Source organism: Carassius auratus, chromosome 5 (assembly GCF_003368295.1).
Source record: "Carassius auratus strain Wakin chromosome 5, ASM336829v1, whole genome shotgun sequence".
Classification (NCBI taxonomy): Eukaryota; Metazoa; Chordata; class Actinopteri; order Cypriniformes; family Cyprinidae; genus Carassius; species Carassius auratus.
In genome coordinates, this window is record NC_039247.1 from 995460 (window position 1) to 1017652 (window position 22193).

The 22193-nt window shown below is 33.1% G+C and overlaps 1 protein-coding gene across 1 annotated transcript; it reads left to right on the forward strand.

Annotated features, from left to right (window-relative positions):
• The first annotated feature begins 4438 nt into the window (after positions 1–4438).
• On the forward strand, positions 4439–21558 carry LOC113070144 (carbonic anhydrase 4-like). The gene is made up of 8 exons (XM_026243359.1): positions 4439–4717; positions 13743–13787; positions 13889–14053; positions 14646–14791; positions 16672–16764; positions 16879–16945; positions 17992–18155; positions 19760–21558. Exons 1-8 carry the CDS (start codon positions 4573–4575, stop codon positions 19937–19939), a joined length of 1005 nt encoding a protein of 334 aa, XP_026099144.1. The 5' UTR covers positions 4439–4572; the 3' UTR covers positions 19940–21558.
• The last annotated feature ends 635 nt before the right edge of the window (positions 21559–22193 follow it).

A 22193-nucleotide genomic window follows, 5' to 3' on the forward strand; every position in this document is an offset into this window, starting at 1 on the left:
TTTTACAACTATATATATTCCAGCTAGTTTGGCACAGAGACTGCTCTAATATTTATTTAGCTTAATGTACTAAAACAAAAACTATAGCCATAAAAAGAAAAATTAAGTCAAATTAAAACTATAAACTGTAAAAAAAATAATGCAAAATATTAATAAAAACATTTTAAAGTGGATGTAGTGAAATACCTACAACTGAAAAATAAAAATTAAATTTTAAAAATTGAATTAAAAATAAATTCGTTTAAAATATTAATACAAACGTTTGATATAGTTTAACTTGATGTACTAAAATAACTAAAACTAAAATTTAGAATCTTATAGACTTTTTTTAAAAGAATTTAAAAAAGTGAAAAGGCACAATTTAAAAAGAAAAAATGAATTCAAAATATTAAAACATTTTAAATTGTACCAAACTACCTACAACTGAATAAAAAATAAAATTAGACTTAAAAATAAAATAAAATAAAAAATGTAAGTGGAAGGCACAATTAAAAAATAGACTCATTCAAAATATTAATAAAAGACGTTTTATATAGTTTAACTTAACTTAAAAACTAAAGTTGATATAAAATCTTACAGACATTTATTTAAAAAGAATGAAAAATAGAAAAATCTTAAAGTGCAAAAGCACAATTTAAAAATAAAAACTAATTCAAAATATTAATAAAAACGTTTTATTTAATTTAATTTGATGTACTAAAATAACTAAAACAAGTTTATATAAAATCTTATAGACATTTATTTTAAAAAGAATCAAAAATAGAAAAATCTTAAAGTGGAAAAGCACAATTTAAAAATGAAAACGAATTCAAAATACTGTTTGTTAACATTGTACTAAAATTAAAAAAACCTATAAACTACTTAAAAACAACAATGAAAAATCACTAATAACTAATAATGACTCAAATGCAGTTAACGAATTCAGAATATTAATGCTTTTATTTCTTTATGAGTGGAATGATACAATAGTACAGATTACATGATGTGAAGTTCATTATACATTCATCCAACTAAATGAACAAACCGACTATAAAATAAAGGCAGACTTCAAAACAAGATCTTCTGATTAATTATATGAATAATGTGCTAATCCTTTAATGTGCATCTTTCAGTAAAACATTACTCTATTAATGCATTAAAGATAAAAAAGCATTAATGTTAATTAAAACAGTCCGAAAAATGATAAGCATCAAGGCCTATTGTTTCTTTGTAATATATATATATTTTTTAATAATAGTTAATACTTTTTGAAAGCTCACAATATGTAATAAACAAATATACAAACTATGTTTTAAATGCATTGGTCTACTAGTTAATCCTACTATTATTAGTTCTGCTGTATTAGTGTTATTATATAGAAGGCTTTGATGATAATATGCTACCGACCATTAGATGTCACCAGACCCACATTAATGACTGCTCAGCTGTAGTCAATATTCATAACTGCATTTATCTGTTGTGAATAAAGCAGGTGTTTACTCAAGCAACTTTATTTCCCATATACACTAATTCGGCCCATGAGTTACCCTGACAATGTTTTGGTGGGTTATAGAGCCTTAAATTGGAGATAATAAATGAATAAAGCAAGCATTACATAAACAAATCATGATAGATATTACTGAATTCACTGCAAATGCACCAAATTTAATAATGCATTTTTTGTCACATAGAAATGCACTCAACAAGCATTGATATATGAGCTTGAATGCAGAAAACATACTATTAACCCGTTATATCCCGAATTAATCCCAAACAAATGTTTATATTAATGCTTAGAGTATTACATCACTATTGTACATTTATTGTAACATTTAGTGCAATATTTTGTCATGGCAACATGTTATTGTCATTTACACTAGCAACTGCATGCAATTGGATTTATATTGTATATACCTAAATTTACTATTTTGATCATCATCATGTTTACTCATTCTGTGACCACACTCAACAAAACGTTATATATGTGAATGCATATATTAATACTAGACACCCTAAAGATCATGTGTACCAAAAATCTTTGTTATATATTTATGTTAAGACACTTTACTAGCCTTTAGTTTCTGAGATTTGATGCAGCCATCATCTTGGAAATAAGCTGCTCTGGTCATGTGATCATTCGCACTAATCATGTGAAACTGCACATATTTAATTGAGACGCTTTATTTTTTCATATTTGCAGGAAGTGCACTAAAACATCAGTCAGTAAGGTTTTTAGAGCTTTATAAAAGAAAACATTGTGACTGGTGGGATTAAACGGGTTAAATAAATAATGCTCTTCTGTGTCCTCCGCGCCACAAGGGTGCGCTGTTTCTACGTGTATTTAGCTTTGATTTGAAAGAAAACGGTTTGAAATAAGGCATTAAAAGTCAGTATATCCTTAATATGAATATTTTAATTAAAAAAGTGTCTTCACGAACTATTCAATAAAATTCCAGTGCATTTAATCTATTAAATTAAAATACTGTAAATTGATAAACCGTTCGGTGTGATGAAGTTTAATGTCTCCGCCAGCGCCTGTAGTCCCATTTAGAAACTTGTCAGCAACCGTCTTTTTTAGGAAACGTAACACTCTAAAGAAAGTCATTAGTGAGAGTGGAGCCTGTGTAAACCACGGACTTTATTTTAGGGATTTAACTAAAATCTCATTCGAAAAAACCCATCGACTCTGGGACGATGGAACCGGAAGTGCTAAAAATGCTAACTCGCTACTGGGTTTTGCCTACAAAGTGACATCATAGTTCCACCCCTCTATTGCGCACCTTAGAACCTTCGTCAGCCAATCAGATTCAAGCATTCAACGGCCCCCATAGACAGTATACATAATAATAAACTATGTAATTTGTACAAAAAGTGTCTTAAATAGCTGAAAATCATGATTTCTAGTTGTCCAAATTAGCCAATGCATTTTGTCCAACATGTATCAAGGAGTAATCAAAAGATTTTATTATGCTTGTCTTTTGGTAATATTTTTGCCCTAACGAGTCATTTACCCAATTTTACAAAATTATACAAATTAAAAAATAAAATAACAATTTTAAATAACTTTTTTCTTATAAAATTGTGTCCGTAAATCTTGCATCAACTCTGTTACCGTACCATACTTTGCGTCACATCTATGTAAGATGCAGGAAATGATGTCACTGCCTCACTGTTAAGATGTGAAGCACTGAAAAGTCTAAGTGCTCTTTCTAAGAAAGTATTTTAAACTAAGAAAATCTTACACCAAGAGTTATTTTAGAAAGTGTCAAATCTGTTATCACAATATCAAAAGGAGAATTTTTTTTTTTTCCTTCATCACACGTGTTATTTATAAGTCTCTTAATCATGATTTCAGTGGTGCCATGTGCTCTTAGCATTTATGCTAGCAAGTGGAGTTTTTGGCTAAAAAATAAAGAAAATGGTAACTTCTGTTACCCTTGAACTCTGTTACCACAATAAAGTAATGAGGCCATTGGACAATTCTGTCAGTTCTGTTACTTAAAGGGTCAACTCTGTTTATAAACTATTTTCACAAACAAACAAAAAAAAATTCTAATAAACATTGATTTATTTTTTCACCTTTGTAATATTTCAATATTTCTTTTTTTTAACTGGATATTGTATACATTTTAAGATGAAAAATATTCGCTCCAAGTGGATGGTTCTGTTAAGACATAGGTATTTTATAAAAAAATTTAAAGGTATGCATAGGTGAAATATGATCTCAGTTTCAAGTGGTGGAATGTAAGGACTGTTTGTCTAAAGAAACAAGAAGGATTTTTCCTGTTATGATTTATTTGTATTTCTATACATTGGCTAATTTGTCAGTAACAGAGTTGACAAACAATACCAAATAGACAGCGGTTTTTTGTTGTTGTTTTTTGTTTCATTAAAATTAAAAAAGGAAGTAAGTTGTGTTTGCCAAACACTGAATTATTACAATTAAATATTTTTTTTTCTTAACTTTCTGCAATGCCTAACGTATCTCCAATTATAGAATCACTATGCATGTGAGTAGGCTAATTCAGGAAAATATAAAAAGATGGGAAGTGCTTTTCATCTGAAAATCTGAAGTTTACAACACACAGCACAGCAAGATTACGGCTTATTAATTGTGTGATAAAATGGGAGGCAGTGAAAGTAAAACAATAACAATAATTCAACACTTCCTATACTTCCTGACAGAATTGTCCTCATTTTATAACGATAATCTCCCTGACACGCCAGAACAAAAACAGGCCTACTGTACGAATCATTATTCAGGATTTCACCAGGAATAAAATTTGAATACATTTGATATATTTTTGCAATAAGTTTATGTAAACTATAAGTTGATTTGGAATTTTTTTTTTTTTAACTTTCCTACTTGTAGTATGCATTAAGGTTAATCTAACTCACATATCATACACATATAGGTGAGGAGGTTTTGTCATTGTTGTGGCATTGATCAGATCTTTTAGATAGTATTAGTATTTAGGAATAATGAGCATATTTAATAATACACAAGGTGCATGGCACGTGTGTGATGGGATGCTCTCGTTATTGAGGAATGTGATGGGAGGGGCCAGCAGACTCCATCATGTCCATTGATAGATGTATCACTATATAAGAGACGAGCCCCCTCTCAGAGGGTCAGATTTGGTGGGGTGTCATTGCTGGAGTCACAGGACCTTCACGATGCGGTGTCTGCTTTCAGCTGTTCTTCTGCCTCTGCTTCTGCGTCCGTGCACCGGTGCAGGTGAGTCCCGCACACTCGGGATGCTGATGCAACGGTGCTTAATGCATCATATATGCGTTCAGATTCAATCTCATTCACGTCTATGCAAATCTACGGGGTTTTCAAGTGATTTGCAGGTAACATCAATTGATTCGAATCGATCACTGGTCAGATTAAACTTAATGAATGACTTCAGATGTGAACAGAATGACTCTTGTGTAAAACTTCCGAGGCTATTACTAGAAATTTGCATATAGTTGCAAAAAGTCTTATTAATGCATAAAATTAAATGACATTTAATTTCTATAAAAATCAGAAAGTCTCAAGCTTTTCAAAAAATGCATGATGCTTTTTTTTTAGTTTTCTTGTCTGCGTTTATTAATTTTTTACAGCTTTTACTATATTCACAGCTCACAGACAATTGTTTTCAGAACACTGAATAAAACCGATCCATTCATTAAAACTCAAGGCACGTTTTTGTTTTTATGAATATTATGTAGCTTGTCTTACCTAGGCAGACTGTCAGAGTTATTAATCTATATGCGTTTAGAAAATCCTTCAGTGTCATCTGACGCACGAAACTCGAACCAACTAAAAAAAGTCCGTAAGAGAGAGAGAGAGAGAGAAAGAGAGAGAGAGAGAGAGAGAGAGAGACCTGTTTTCTGAAGGAAGGAGCATCTTTCTTTCTGCTCAAGGACACTGGTTCCGTTCCTGTTCTCATGTAGGACGAGCTCCTAAAATCCAGCGGTCGATGATGCTCTGGAGCTGCACCTGCTTGCACGAGGACTTTATAGAAATGTTCTGTGCGCGAGCTGTTCAAGTTCGTCACGTGCAACCGAGTTTGTCCTCTGGCGCCCTTTGTACACTAAACCAGACGTCAAAGATCTTTAAGAACGCTATGTTTTTGTGATATAGCATGCTAGTTAACACTAAAGGGGAAAATAATCACAGTATTTGGTTTTGGGAAGCAAAGTTCTCTAGCAGAGCAATGTGTTTCATCCAAAAAAGATGCACGTGATTTCTATTTGTGGCTATTGAAACATTTGAAAACCTAGTTCAAAGTTACAAAAATTGTGCATTTTTGGGAACGAAGAAATAAAATGATAAATAATTACAATATTTATGTTTGTTTTTTTTAGACGCTAATTGGCCGAGTAGCGCATTTGAAAAGCGTGCAAAAATAATAAAGATTGACAGATTCATTGTGAAGATTGACAGATTAATTCCAGTGGTGCCAAAACCTATTTACACAGCGAAGTCATACTAAAAAACGTTACGAAATATCAAAGCAAGTGTCAGTTATTGTAAACAATCGACATTAATGATAGCTTAAATACATTACAACGCTTTGATGTTGGATCTGACACATTTTTTTTTTTTGTAAATCTGCTTTGAAATGACGTGTTTTGTTGAAAAGTGCTATACAAATGAAAATGACTCGACAAAAGGAAGTTTGTTCGCTTTGAAATGCTTAAACAATAGCTGGAGTGTTGAAAATGAGGATAGTCGGTGCTCAGTGACTGTGTTTGATGATAACGACTAGTCAAAAGATAGTGTTGCATTTGATTGATATCATTTCTATGTAATGCAATGACATTCTGTCATTGTACTTAGGACAGCTGTATGTCAATAAAATACAAGAGCCAGTTTAGACACACGAACAGGTGTTTGGTTCTGTATAGAGCTAAACAATCACTTTAATCTTCATTATTATTCATTAAGAAGTTAAAGAAAGCTCTAGCTTAGACTGCTCCTTCGTAATGCAGCTTCTTTACCCGAATAACTGATTTCAAACTGTCTTCAAGAAATGTTATCTCATGTGAAATGCATGATTGACACAATATATGCTTTTTGCAATACTGAGGTTTTCAGTGCAATTTAAAATAAACAAAATGCACAATGCATTTCTAATTTCTCTCGAATGCATCTGTGATCTTGATTGGAAATGTTTACTCTCTCAGTGCATTTTAGGATTGTTTTAACCACAAGGGATTCCATGCCACCTACCTTATGTAATGAGTTGTCTTATGAGGCGACATAAGATGCTGAAAATGTTGCCTAGGTGCACTGCAAAATAAACAACATATTTTCAAGCTTACAGTTCATAAATACTAAGACATGTTAATTCGAACTACTTAAAAACCCATGTTATTAGACCAATAGAATTTCCTCCAAATGTTGTCCCAACACAGTTATTTGAAGAGAGAATTGAAATGTAGCAATATTGCTGAAATGTTAAGGGTTGTGAGTTCCCAGCATGCATTGCAGCATGAACTGCAGACAGCTATGGTTATTAATGTTAAATGCAGTATGTACCAAAATGCCAGAAGGTAAATTCAGTCTTGGTGTCTCAATGAGGAAACTGTATGTATATATATATATGTAGTACGCACACTGATCGAGCGACTCGCAGCAGATTACGTTTCACGCCAGGATTTGTGTTCAGGTTTACGTGCATGAAACTGTATTTTCTTAGCTTCGTCTTTTGTGTTGTTTTTTCGTTTAGTGTTGAGTCTTTGAGATATTTCTGTGACCTACTGTGACCCTCACTTTGTTTCTCACACCGCTCTAAAGATCAAAGGCGGTTTGTTAACTCATATCAGTGAACAGGCAGGTATTGTTCTCCGCTGACGTACGCTCCGGACTCGACGTGGTTAATGATAGCTGACAGCAGTAAATACATTCATAAAACCTGCTCATTTAAAGCCAAATGACTTCATATTGATCAACAGACACAATCTCTGATGCACGCTTACAGTGTGCATTGAGGAATGTGTTTAATATGTTCACAAGTAGGCTAACTAATCAATTGCCAACCACTTTTTGTTTTTAGCAGCGTTGGTTCTGGAAGTTTTTTTTTCTTTCTCGATTATGTCATTTGTGTGGTGTTCACGCAGTGACTTTCCTGATTGGTGGAATCTTTTGTACAGATTCATGGGTAATGTAGTTTCTCATCAAAACATTTTTTATTATTATTTTTAAAAGATGAGTTGAAATAATGTAAGATGACAGCTTCAACAAAAGCAGAAACCATAGATTAACAACCTAAGATCAAAAATAAGTTATCTCCCTTTTTTACTTCCTTTTACTTTTATTGTAACATTTCATTTATGTAATATCTTTTAAGACCATATTTTTCAGGTTGGTTGAGGACAGAAAAAAAAAAAATGTTAAAAGTATTGTCTCTTTACAACTCAAGTTTTTTTTCAATTCAAGTTTATTTGTATAGCGCTTTTTACAATACAAATCGTTACAAAGCAACTTGAACAGAAAATTATGTTTCTACAATATTTAGTAGTAGCTTGTGCACGTATGACAGGATTTTTAGAAAAAATTAATACAAGACGCAGTCAGCCAGACGATGAACATTATTAATATTATTAATTAATAATTATTATATGATGCAGTCACACACCTGACTTTACAAACATTATTTGTTATAGAAAAAATATATAATTTATTTATTTAACATAACCTTTATTTTATATCTTCTAAGGCAGAGAATAAAATAATAAGCTAATAATAATAAAAAAGGATAGTAAAAAATTGCAAAATATTTATTTAGATTTAAGCTTTTATTTCATATATTCTAAATTTTTTTATTATTTTTTATTTAAAATTTTATATATTCTAAGGCACTCGGTTTCAGCTTGGCAGAAAACATTTGTTCTAAAGATAAAAGGAATAGAATTTAAAATAATATGTTTCTGACTGAATCTTTTATTTAGTATCTTCTTAGTTCCCAGTGTGTTGGGAGGGATCCGTACAAATAATACAGTGTTCTTAAGAATATAATTTTTTTTTTTTTTTAAATCTACTTCCCTGTGTAGAAAATGAATGGAGTTTTATATCTGGAATCTTGTTGCACTTATGATGCTTCTGTGAGGGAAATGACATCATGTGGATTCTGGGTAAAAGCAGCACACAGTAGGAAATGATAAACCGGTTCTTGCCCGCTGACCACCTCACGTTCCTGGCTTTGTGCTCCACACAACTCTTGGGGAGAAACCGAGGCTTTCTTCTGGCTCTGGAGACAGCAGGTCTGCATCAGGTGGAGCGAGGATGCTTTGCCTTTCGAGCCGTTCTTTGTGATGCTGATTATCATGTGCCCACAGAAGACCTGCCCTCGCTGGCACTTCCTCTGCAAAACCCTCACTTCCACCGGCTGGCCTTGCATGTGTGGGACTGAACTTAAAAATAACAAAACCAGGCGACCTGACCCTTTCACTTCAATGGCGTGCATGTTTTTCATAAATATTGGATTTCAGAGATTGCGTCGAAATATTTTGTGAGGTGGAGACCATTGTGAAATATTAATAAAATAAGAGTGGTCTGTGTGAGATAGCGGAGACCGATAGAGCGCCGGACCCTGGCCTCATGTCTGTCCAGCTAACAAACAATAGAAACGCAATTCCTGTGTATTAGAGGTATTTGAATGGCAGGGAATAACAGCTTATGATGGAGACGTGGGAACAATGCTTCGTTTGCGAGGGAGCAAAACAAAACAAGTGAACAGTCGGGGAAGAGTTTAATAAACACCAAATGATAAATCTGAATGACGCTGAAGTCACTAAAAACAAGTTGTGTGCCAGAGCCCTGAACTATTAAGCTTGATGAGGTCAATCTAAGTGTAAACGATGAAAAACTAATATAATTCAGTGAAGAAATATGATCAATTTAAAGGGAGGTATTTTGATGTACACAGAAAAATGTTATTTATACATACATACATATATATATATATATATATATATATATATATATATATATACATACCCATACCAAGAAGTAATAGTACTTCCAGTTTAATTTAACTTAAGTAAACTTCAAGTATATTTTTAAGTATAGTATATGTAGCAAGTATACAAATATCAGTGTTCTAGTAGTATACTTTTAAGTGTACTTGTGTTTTTTTTTTTATTCTACACAGAAGATGTGTACTAGCGCCCTCTACTGTATAACAATGAAAACACAGCTTATAGGAGCACAAGTATAGCTAGTATACTTTTAAGTGTACTGTTTCAATACTCCTTGGGACTAAATGATCCCACTTTCTAGTATATAAAAGTATACTTTTAGGTATTCTTTAAGTAGCAGACTTTGAGAACACAACTCGTTTTCCTCTATGTTTGTAGTTTGTACTGTAATTATACTTAAAGTAAACTTATAGATATACTGATAGTTTACTAATGAAATACTTTGTACACTTTGAAGTATAGTCTCAGTAAACTACTAGTTTAGTAGTTTTATACTGCAAGTATACTCATAAGTTTTTTTAAGTGAACTTTACATCACACTTTAAGTATACTACTATGTCCCCTATTAAGGTTTTAATTTTTATATAGTTTGTTAAATGAATATCTGAACATAAAAAAAAACATCCAAAGAAAGAACAGAGTATCTGCTTGTAAACAATCACATGCATTTTATTAACATATTAATTTACACTTTAATGTGGATAAGTTTCATAAAAAAAAAGAAAGAAATAACATTTTGAACAAAAAACACCCCAAAATTAATTAAAAAATAATTATCAGTTCTTCATCGGTCAGCATTTTATTCCATAATGTTAAAGTTTTGATGCTGTTTCATGTCAGAGGATAATCTTAGATTACATGTGTTAGTGTCTAGTGTTTCTTTTTCTTCACTTGTTTTTTTGGAAATTCTATACAGAGGATGTGTACTAGCGCCCTCTACTGTATAACAATGAAAACACGGATTCTAGGAGCACAAGTATAGCTCAAATATATTTAGAGTTTTTGTAAGTATAAGTCAAGAATACTTAAATGTCATTTTAAGTATATTTCAGAGAAGTACATAAAATGTAAACTAAAATCATACTTTCGTATTTTTAGTTTAAAAGATGTATACTAATAGCACACTTGAATAAACTTTTTTCATAAAGGTACACACACACACACACACACACACACACACATTGGGTATTGAAAAGAATCAACCCACCTTTAAAATAATCACATTTTGCAGCTTGAAATGAACAGTTCTGCTGTGTGCTTTGGGTCATTATTATGCTGGAAGGTAAACCTTGTTCCCATTGACAGCTTTCTGGTCCGTCCATGTTTCCTTCTATCATGACGAGTGCTTCAGTCCCAGAACAGGACATCACCAGCTCCATGCTTTAATATAGGGACGCTGTTCTCTGGATGCTGAGCTCTGGATTGGAGTTCCACCAGAAATATCATTTGGTGTTTAGGCCAATAATTCAATTATAGTCTCATCTGCCTCAGAATATTCAAGGTGTGTTTCGGCAAAGCTCAGTTACGACTGCACGGGGCCTTTCTCGAGGAGTGAGTTTTTTCCATACAAGCCAGATTCGTGGATGATTTATGATATTGTTGTTTCATGCACACAATGAACACTCTTTGTCATAAACTCCTGCAGCTGCTTCAGAGTCGCTGTAGGTCTCTCGATCGTCTCTCTTTCATCAGTTTGGAGCGTGGTCCTGATCCAGGGATGGTCCGTGTCGAACCAAATACCTTCCACTTCAGAATAATAGACTTCACTGTGCTTCTAGGTGTTGATAAAGCCTTTGAAATGTTGTTGTCTCCATCTTTATCCCAGAGATCTTCTGACAGTGTCTTGTCACTCATAGTTGATGGTTTGCTTCAGTTGCACTACCAAGGACTGAAAAACTTCAAGGAAAGCGTGTTTAATGCTGAGCTCATGGAAATGAGCACAGATGATCACAGGCTTTGTGTGTCCTTGAGAAGGTGATTAGATACACCTGATGTTTAGGAGGGGGTGATCCTTTTCTATTACATGTTGGTGCTATATCTTTCACATCGATGTTATAAGATGCACTGAGTAAATACAGCTGGACAAGACAAAAACTGTCTGCTTAAATCTGTTTTTCTGTTATTAGGTTAAAAAGTATTAGCATGGTTCAATTATGACTAGCTCTGGAACAAGCAATATTCAGTTATGAGGTTGGAACAAACTGTATTTATTAATGATATGCATTTAAAACCCATTCAGTTTATTAGTATTATTACTGAATTATGACTTTAAAAATTTGCATCAGATTAAATTTATTAGTTTATGTTAAGCAAATGCATGGAAATTTCATGTGCAATTAAAATACATTAATCGTAATGTTTTATTTATTATTATTATTTATTATTATTTTATTATTACTGATTTTATTAAATTTTCTGAGACACAAATTTTCAGAAGAAAAAATGTATAATATATATATAAAAATCTGAGTAAATGTATAAAGAGATGGTAAAAACAAGACATTATAATAATTTCGTTTTAGGCAGAATTTGTTGTTTTTATTCTATATAAATCATCAGTTTTTAATGGATGTGAACATGCAAATGGGCTGATATTTTAATTAAAAATAGACATTTATTGCACACTTAACAGAGTTAAATCTATTAAATATGATCATTATCTATTTCATTAAATCAGTAATAAGTCACTGAAACACACAAGTCACAATCAGAAGGAAGTGTTGTTAGTTTTTAACACACAGAAACCTAGTCATTCTTTCCTTTAATGAAATGTTTGTCATCAGTGTCAATACAAGATCATATGAGCTCATTCTGACAAAGAGGGCAAAGAAAGGTCATCAAATTAATTTATGAATGAATAATGTCTTTGCAGAAGAGAAATATCACTTGCATTAGAAATGACCTTCCTCAATTGTGTGACATGTATTTTAACCTAAAGGGTCATTTTAAACCTCTTTTTTTTTTAGCAACATGTGCAAATGAACTCAAACATTTCTCATGAATTCATCTCAAAGGTGCTCCACGTTCATTTGTCTTACTGTGTAACAATAATCGACTCATCCTCCGAAGTGATTTTAGAAGAAACATCTAAGACTCAAACGCAAAACAAGCAAGAACCAAGAGCAGCTTCCAAGCTAAAACATATTTGGGTCATCAGTGACATGTCTCTTTAATTTCTGAAATAACAGGATCTCGTTGTGAAGGAAAAGGAGATGCAGGGGTCATGAAAACTATCATGACTGAGTAACTTCTTGAGAAGTTGCCTGAGAGACTTCAAAACATCCCGTTACTACTTCTGTTAAGAATCTGAAGACAGTTTTGTCATTATCAACAATTCTCCGAACAATTCAATGTTGTCTGTGCTCATTGTGAGCGGCAGGGAGAGGTTTTCCTGCTGGACGAGGCAATAGAATGAAGTCATTAGAATTAATAACTTGTTTAATATATTATCGGTCAAAAGTTTGAAATGATTCAAATTTATGTATTTGAAAGAAGTCTCTTCTGCTTACCAAGGGCATTTATTTGATCAAAAATACAGTAAATGCAGAAAAAATTGTAAAATATTACTGCAATTTAAAAATATGTTTTCTGTGTCAATGTCTGTTAAAGTGTAATTTATTTCTGTGATCAAATCTGGATTTTCATTTTCATTACTCCGCTTCTTCTTCAGAAATCATTCTAATTGTCGCTTAAGAAACATTTCTGATTATTATCAATGTCGACGACAGATGTGCTGCTAAAACTGTGATAGATTAACATTCAAAAGTTTGCAGTGAGAAAAATAAAAATACATTTATAATTTTATTCAGGGGGGAAAAAACACATTACATTTTTTTAAAGTGACAGTAATTAATTTTATAATGTTTTAAATATTTATTTTTTCAACTATGATAATAATAAGAAACACAAATCCAATGTAATAACTGACCACCGATAATAAATTATAGTAATTAAACACCAAATCAGCATATTATTGTGATTTCTGAAGATCATGTGACACTGAAGACTGGAGGAATGATTCTGAAAATACAGCGGAGCATCACAGAAATAAATTACAGATATTCACATTGAAAACAGTGTTTTAAATTGGAATAATATTTATCAATTTTACTGTTTTACTGCATTATTAATCAAAAATGACATGTAAAAAATTTGAAATGTTTGAGAAAATTTGTCTGTCTAGAAGATCTAGTATGATTGATTATTAACTAACAAAAGATGCATTAAATTGCACCAAAAAAAAAAAAAAAAAATGCATAAAGCATTCCAATACTTTTATATTCATACAGACTGGTGCTACCAGACACAAGTGAGCTGTCCGTCCCACTGTAAAGGTACGTTGAGCATCTTAACATGCCATTCTAGACACGTGGCTCATTTACCGCATCTGTAAATCTAAATCTAACGTACTGTAACTTCTCCATGTTGCTCTAAGGACCGGACCGATGGAGTGAAGTCAATAAAGACTGTGGGGAGAGCAGACAGTCACCAATCAACATAGTGACAAAGAAAACCATGCTGGATGAACGCCTGACGCCTTTCAGATTCACCGGCTACCAGACCGTGTTCGACAGCACCATGAAGAACAATGGCCACTCGGGTAAAACTGCAAACTGGACAAGAACCGCAGCTGAAGACAAAAACTAAACTAATCTACTCTGACGTGGAGTGTGGAGCTGGAAATGTCTCTTTTGTCACGCTCTGCTGAGCTCATGAAATGTTTTAGACTGAGCAACTAATATAGTTTGTTCCATCATCAGATTTGGAGAAATGTAGCATCGCATCAGTGTCTCAGCAAGCGAATGGGTGCCGCCAGAGCGAGAGTCCAGACAGCTGATAAAAACATCACAATAAAACACTTCTTCCAGTCTATCAGTTAACATCTGGAGAAGACAAAACACTAAAAACGAATCCAGCATGAAGATGTTTTAATCTATAATCAATAACAACACTTCCTCCAGTGAAAAAGTGTTCTGAATCAGGAGAGAAATCTGCACAGATCAAGCAGCGTTTAAACACATGTGTCAATATGTGTATTTATCAGCTGTTTGGACTCTCATTCTGACGGCACCCATTCACTGCAGAGCATCCATTGGCGAGACACTGATGCAATGCTGCATTTCTCCAAATCTGAAGAAGAAACAAAGTGTTCTGTGTGACGCTGGACTGTAATGTTGTGTTTTCCACCTCAGTTCAGGTCAATATACCCATCACAGCCACAGTGTCCGGAGGAAACCTGGAAGAAACGTACAAAGCCGTGCAGTTTCACCTCCACTGGGGCAACAACGGAGGTCCTGGATCTGAACACACCATCGATGGAGAGCAGTATCCTATGGAGGTAAGACTAATCCAATACTCGTTTCTCACTCATTGTGTGCAGCTGACTTAAAAAATAGTGTCTGTTTTGCTGGAGTTCGTCACTCTTTCCCACAAAATATGATGCATTTTGGTGCATTTTTGTTTTGAAAACTGTTTGTACGGTGAAAAAGTCTTGTATTCTCCACAGACACACGATTCCTGTCTGGATCTGAGCCACAGATTTTCATATACATGACATTATTTTATGCATAATCCTGATATCAAGGTTAGAATTATTTGTCTGTGACAGAAGATATATCTTTCATTGTTTTATTACATCCAAACAGTGACAGAAAACCCGTTTGCACCGAACTCCTCTGACGTCTGAGTATGCTGGAGTTTGAGTAGAAAGGATTTTTCTCGAAACCCTCCTGAACAACATGTTGATGTAGAGGCTTTCTGACCCTGAGACTCAACTTATCTGTGTATGATTCTTCAGCTGTGATCCTCGGGGAGTCTTTGGCCCCTAAATCTCTCCTCCTCGCCGCGCATTAGGACAATAGAGACACACACCCTCTTCCAAGCAGATTCGTAATATCTTTAGTTGTAACTTCTTAACCTCGTATGACCCGAGAAAAAAGTTCTAGGAAAAAAGTTCGTTTCTTCCATGTCTTTACATTTGTTTAGAACATAAAAAAGGTAAAAAAAAAAGTTGATTTTTTTAAATCACCAATACATTTTTAGTTTTCAAACTTTATTTTTTATTTTTTTTACCAAACATTGTATAAAGATGATTCACAACTATATTATAACAGAAACATTCAATATACCATTTTTCTTTCTGCAAAATGTATGTAATATGACCATAAATTGGTTTTCTCATTTATATACAATGTATCAATAAACTAAAATCTAATTTGCATATTAATGTGATTTTGGGGGCAACATGAAAAAAGAAGTGTAATAATGGGAGTAATAACTGACGAGCTTTTCATAATGATATATAACATTTAATAGAATACTGAAATATAATTTCTTTCCCTCATTTGTTATGTCTCCCAAAATGAGTAATAAACATGCTTTCCCCTGTTTCGTAACAGAAAGTCATGTTTTCATTCGAAACCCCATAACATTTTTAAAAAATCTAATAAAAAAAATAAATCAAATTTTTGTTCTTAAAAAGTTAATTATTGAAGGTGGAAATGGGAATCTTGTTCTGATAACAGTCTGTTTTTCTTTGTGATGGATGATCCTGGCTCTCGGAATCATCTTCCCAACCCTTATCCGGAATTCTGAATCCCTGACAATTTTCAAGCGACAGCTGAAAATTCATCTCTTTCGAAACTACTTGGCTTCATCCTTAAAATTTTTTTTTTATTATTTTCGTTCTAGCTTGTACTTGAACAATGTCTAAACCTTGGTTTACAAGCACTTCCTGTGTCTGTTTGCCTCTTGAAGAAGAATCGCTTTATGCATCCCTCAATTGTAAGTCGTTTTGGAAAAAAATGTGTCTACAAAATGACTAAATGTAAATAATTAAGGGTATTTTGGCCTTTGTGTTCCTCATATTTATAAACCTGTGGAGCAGGAAGTCATAGCTGAAGAATGTCATGCTCACCCTAAAAAATGTAAATATGAACGGGAATATACTTTACTCTGAAGAATTTCTAGGGGTGACAATAATTGTAGCCAACATGCATTAGAGAAACACATTACATAATGTGAGTTTCCCGCCACTTTCCATAGTTTTACTTCACCGAAAAAAAAAAAAAAAAATAAAAAAATAAAAAAATAAAATAAAATAATAGAAACGTTATTGTTTATTTATATATTTCTTAACTTTTATTATCATAAAAAAATTTTTTGCAAATAAACAAAAGTACAATAACATGTATTATCATGTGTATTCTCTCTCTCCAGCTGCATATAGTGCACATGAAACAAAGATACGACAGACTTGAAGATGCACTCAAAGATCCTTCTGGAGTCGCCGTGCTGGGATTCTTCTACGAGGTGTGAAACACTTGCGCTTTGAAATCAATAAATATGAGCTTGTTCGGTTTGCTCAGCGATGATTTTTGAATATGTATAATGAAACTTTCAGGTATATGACTTTATAACTTTCAGGTGTCAACCAGCACAAACAAAAAGTACAATGAGTTCACACACGGCCTGCGCAGCATCCAGAATACAAGTAAGAAAACATCTGTGCATGGTGCTCTGATTCTTTTACTCTATTTAAATCCCATCGTCCATATCCTGGAATATCCTTTTAAAAGTGAAGTGTGTCATGTATTTAATGTTCAACTAGTTTGCATCATGTCAGATTAATGTTCAGAGTCTCAGCAGTTTGGCTGAAGAGTGAAACACTGACGCTTTCATGACATTGATCTGTTTGTTTGAGCGACACGACATGCCAGATTATTACTCAATCCAATGACGTGAGCTTGAGGGACAATACGACTTCTGGAAGATTTATCTTTCATTATTTTGTTCCACTTGGTGCTGTTACTAGCAAAGAAATTGCACACTTTAATTTGAATAATAAAAACATATTTGTCGTTGCAAAACATTTAGGAAGAAATTAACTAAAATAAATTTTAATAAAAAAAAAAAAAAAAAGTCTACGTGGAACTTAATAGATATTTTTTAGAGATTTCAAATAAAGCTACATATAATTATTACAGACTTATACTAACCATAAAAGAAAACTTTATGCATTTATAGAAATATTTAAAAACACGCTATTGTTCAAAAGCACGATTTTTCTGTTTTTGAAAGAAAGAACAAAGGCAAGATTCAATTTACAACAAAGACAATTATAGTTTTAAGATTTCAAATAAACTTACTTACTTTTTATTCAATCCTAATAAATAAAATAAAATGTGTCATGGTTTGCACAAAAAAAAATAAAAAAATAATTTCAACATTGGTAATATTCAGAAATGTTTTTGAGCAGTAAATCATCATATTTTCATGATTTCTGAAGATCATGTGACTCTGAAGACTGGAGGAATGATGCTGAAAATACAGCGGAGCATCACAAAAATAAATTACACTTATACAGATATTCACATAGAGAACAATACTTTTAAATAGCAAAAATATTTTCATTTTTTTTGCTATATTTTTTATCAAATAAATGCAACGTAGGTGAGCATAAGATGCATTCATCACCAAATGTGTTTCCCTGAACACACGTTCATGCACTCACATCGTAACTCTTTTTCATTTGCGCAGATGGAAACACGACGCTTCGTAAGATCTCTCTGAATCAGCTCATTCTGCCTGAAGCCAACATGACGAACTATTACCGGTATGACGGCTCGCTGACCACACCGGGCTGCACGGAGGCTGTGGTGTGGACGGTGTTTGAAAACCCCATTCCCCTCGACATACAACAGGTACGACTGAAGCTTAAACACTAAAAACTTCGGAGTTGAACGGGCCATAAACTTTAAACATGGTGGAGAAGAGCTGGTTTTATTGGTTTTCCCCAAAGCATCTACTTTGCTGTCTCCAGTCATGTATGTTTACGCATATAAATAACCATTTTATGCACATTTCATGCATGAAAACAGCATTTATTTGACAGAAACTTCAGAATCTAGAAAGTACAGTGAATTATACTATAGTGCGGGGGATGTTTATATATATTTAATTATGTATTTATCTTTTTGCATATCCTTTTTGGTAACACTTTAGTATAGGGTCCAATTCACACTAATAACTACTTGCTTATTAGTATGTCTATTATTAACATATTGGCTGTTTATTAGTGCTTATAAAGTACATTTAATGCATGACATCCATAATCCTACCCAATACCCTAAACTTAACAACTACCTTATAAACTATTAATAAGCAGCAAATAAGGGGTTAATTGAGGCAAAACTCATAGTTAATGGTTAGTTAATAGTGAGAATTGGACCCTAAAATAAAGTGTGACCTCATTTGGTAATAATATATTATTAAGAAGTTTCTATTAATACTTTTGGTAACACTATAGAATAGGTAACACTTGTTAACTATTAACTACGACTTGTCGTTAAATAAATTCTTAATTTGCTTTTTATTAATAGTTAGTAAGGTAGAGGTTAGATTTAGATATTGGGTAAGATTAGGGATGTAGAATAAGGCATTAATATGTTCTTAATTAGCAGTAATACATGGCTAATATTCTAGTAATACGCATGCTAATAAGCAACTAATAATACCATACTTTTATATTTCTCCATCATTTTTTATTTGATTGTCTTATGAAATTAGTCTCATTGAAATATTATTATACTTTTATTAATATATAATGGTTTTAAGTTTTATTTTTATTTTGGTTAAAGTTTTAGTTATTGTGTTGTGCTTTTGTAAAATATAATGTCATAGTGTTTATTACTTTTCATTTCGGTTTTAGTTTTAGTTTGGGTAAATGAACATGAGAAATGTTACTACGGCAGAAAGCTGGCATTAAATAATTTAAATTTTTATAAAGATTTTTAACAATAAAAAATATATCTGTAGCAAAAGCCAAAAAAAACATTGAATGGGTAAAAATTATAGATTTTTTTTTTAATGGCAAAAAATCTTTAGGATATTAAGTAAACAATATGTTCCTTGAACATATTTTGTAAATTTCATGCCGTAAATGTATCGAAACTTCATGTTTGATCAGTAATATGCATTGCTAAGAACTTCATTTGGACAATTTTAAAATTAAAATTTTGCTCCCTTAAATTTCAGGTTTAAACCATATCAATGAAAATATAATTTATTCAGCTTTCAGATGTTTCAAATAATTGAGACTTAAGGCTGGTTTTGTGGTCTAGTGTCACACATATATATATATATATAATACATTATTTTTACTTCAAGAATCGACTGTTGGTTCTATAACGACTTCAAAAGTAAGCACTTAAAGGGCCAGCTCACCCAAAAAAAAAAAAAAAAAAAAAAAAAAAAAAAACTTCCTATCCTCATTTTTAACCTTATTGATTATTGTGTCTTCAAACAGCTTAAGAGTTTTAATGATCTGAAGTTCAATGATGGGACGCCAATGGTGGGAACATTCAGACCCATTCAGCCGCGTAACGGACGTGTGGTTTACCGGTCCAGCGGTGTAGCGGTCATCGCCAGCGTCATCCTGATTCTGGCCTCCATCAGCGCAGCATTAGGCCTGTCCCGTCCGAACTAGAGCGAGACCGACCCGCTTCGGACACACAATCAACACAATGAGTTCTCAGCCAATCAACGGACCAACAAGAAAACCCCACACAGGCCGTTTCTACAGGACACTAGAGTAGTTAGTGCAGATATCTGACCACAGCAGTCCACTGCATGACCAGTAGATGTGAGTTCGTACAGTAGCTATCAATAGGAGCTGGACTAAAGCCACTCGGACCCTCTGTGAAGGTCTGACCGGGAATAAATGCATGACCTTTATCTGTTACAGACATCTGCCAAACACACACACATAAGCTATATTTACAAATGCTTTGATATGCTGGAGATGTGCATTACTTACACACACAACCATGATGAGCACTCGACTGGTGAAAGGTCACAGAGGTCAAGGGTGAAAGGTCACAGAGCCATGAGAACAGATCAGAGAGAAACCCAGCTACAGCAAACACACAAATACAGTTACATTAAATATATTGACGCTTTCATAGAGTTTAATAGAAACAAATTCGCTTCAAATGAACACTGAGCACTGCTGTGACCCTTCTTCCCTTCCTGTAGAAGCTCATATCACATCTGTCCTGTTTCTCTGCTGAACGCTCGCTCTGGTGTTTAAAGGGAAGTGTTGCTCAGCTCGTCTCTACAGAATCTCTCACAGCTGCTCAAGAGTGTCAGTGCATTTCCACTGAAGGATTCTCACCTCTAGAGAATGAATATCGTCAGTGTCATGCTGAAAAAATGCCTAATAATGCAGGGAATGAGGGGAGGGTAGCATCCTCTGTTTCCAGATTTAATATAACATCTCTCAGTAGTGTGTGAATTCATGCAAGCATTGATAAAGCACACCTTCACTTCACTAGCTTTACTATCTCTGAATGATCTTCTCACTGTACTCCTCCTCAAGCAACACCAGAACAGTTTGGATCCGAAATGATTGACTTGGTCCAGAGTATGGATTCCCAGAAGTCTCTATTTTGTGAATACAGGCCTTGGAAGAGGTTGCAAGAGACACTTTTGTGTTATTTTCTCCTGCTCTTCATTCACTCAGTACTAAATGAAAACTTAAAGTGAAGACCTGATTATTTCAGGAGCCTTCATTCACACACTTAAAACCTTTTGCTGGTCGATGAAGATGGTCAAAGTGAAAGCGGTCTGTTCTGTGTGATAAGAGTTTGCTTTAAACTAACTACACTTTGACACTCACACACAGATATTTACACACATCTAGACTTGCTATAGACGTCTGAAGTCATGCATCTCGTGCACAAACTTATCCTGTATATCAAAAAGATTCTGTTGGAGTCTGTTGTGAGGACAAATGACTTGTGTTTTATAAACTTTGAGGGTCTAAATGTGATGCTTCGATGCTCTTGCTGGAGAATATGATGATTAGTATTTGTGACTCTCCAAACAGGGAAATGTGCATCTTCTGTACTCATGATGCACATCAACATCATCTTTATGTATGTTTTTCTACACATGTATGTATGTTGATGTTTGCTATGTGTATTATTGCTCTAAGCATTGATGAATTTTGACCAACAGCAAAGCATCACTGAACCATTTATTCCTCATTTACATTGAAAGTGTCAGTTTTGTCCACCTGTCAGAATGCACTGATGATATTATGATGATGTAACTGCTAATGATATAGTGAATGCATTCCAGCGTAATAATAAATGGCTGCATTTCATTTTTACATCACATGCGTTTCTTCATTCTTTAGCATTTCAAACAATTTAAAGGAATATTCCATTTACAACAATTACATATTTAGTCCTTGTTATTTATCTCTTATTATTTAATTCAGCCTGATTTTTGTTTCATATTTTTATAACAAATGAGTCAAAACTCGTGTTCACAGAGCATCAGTTTAAAAAGTTAAATCTGTCATTTTTGCATTGATTTTGCATTGATTTTTAGTAATTGAAATACATTTGAAATAAAATCAAATAAAACAAACATCAAATAAAAAATAATAATAATAACTGAATGTAAGAAGTTGAAACACTAAGAAATATGGGAGTTAAAATATATTAAAAAATAATAATTTTGTGACATTCTATGTTATTCTTGAAATTCTGACTTTTTTCGCGGAATTACAATAAAAAGTAAAAACTACAAGGTTAAAAGTCCCAAACACCCGTTTTATTCCAGGGGGAAAACAAGGTTGCATAATAAAATGATTAAAACTAAAATGAAAATAAATTGAAATTGAAATGAAATAAATTTAATCTACTGTACTTAGCAATACAAAAAATATATAT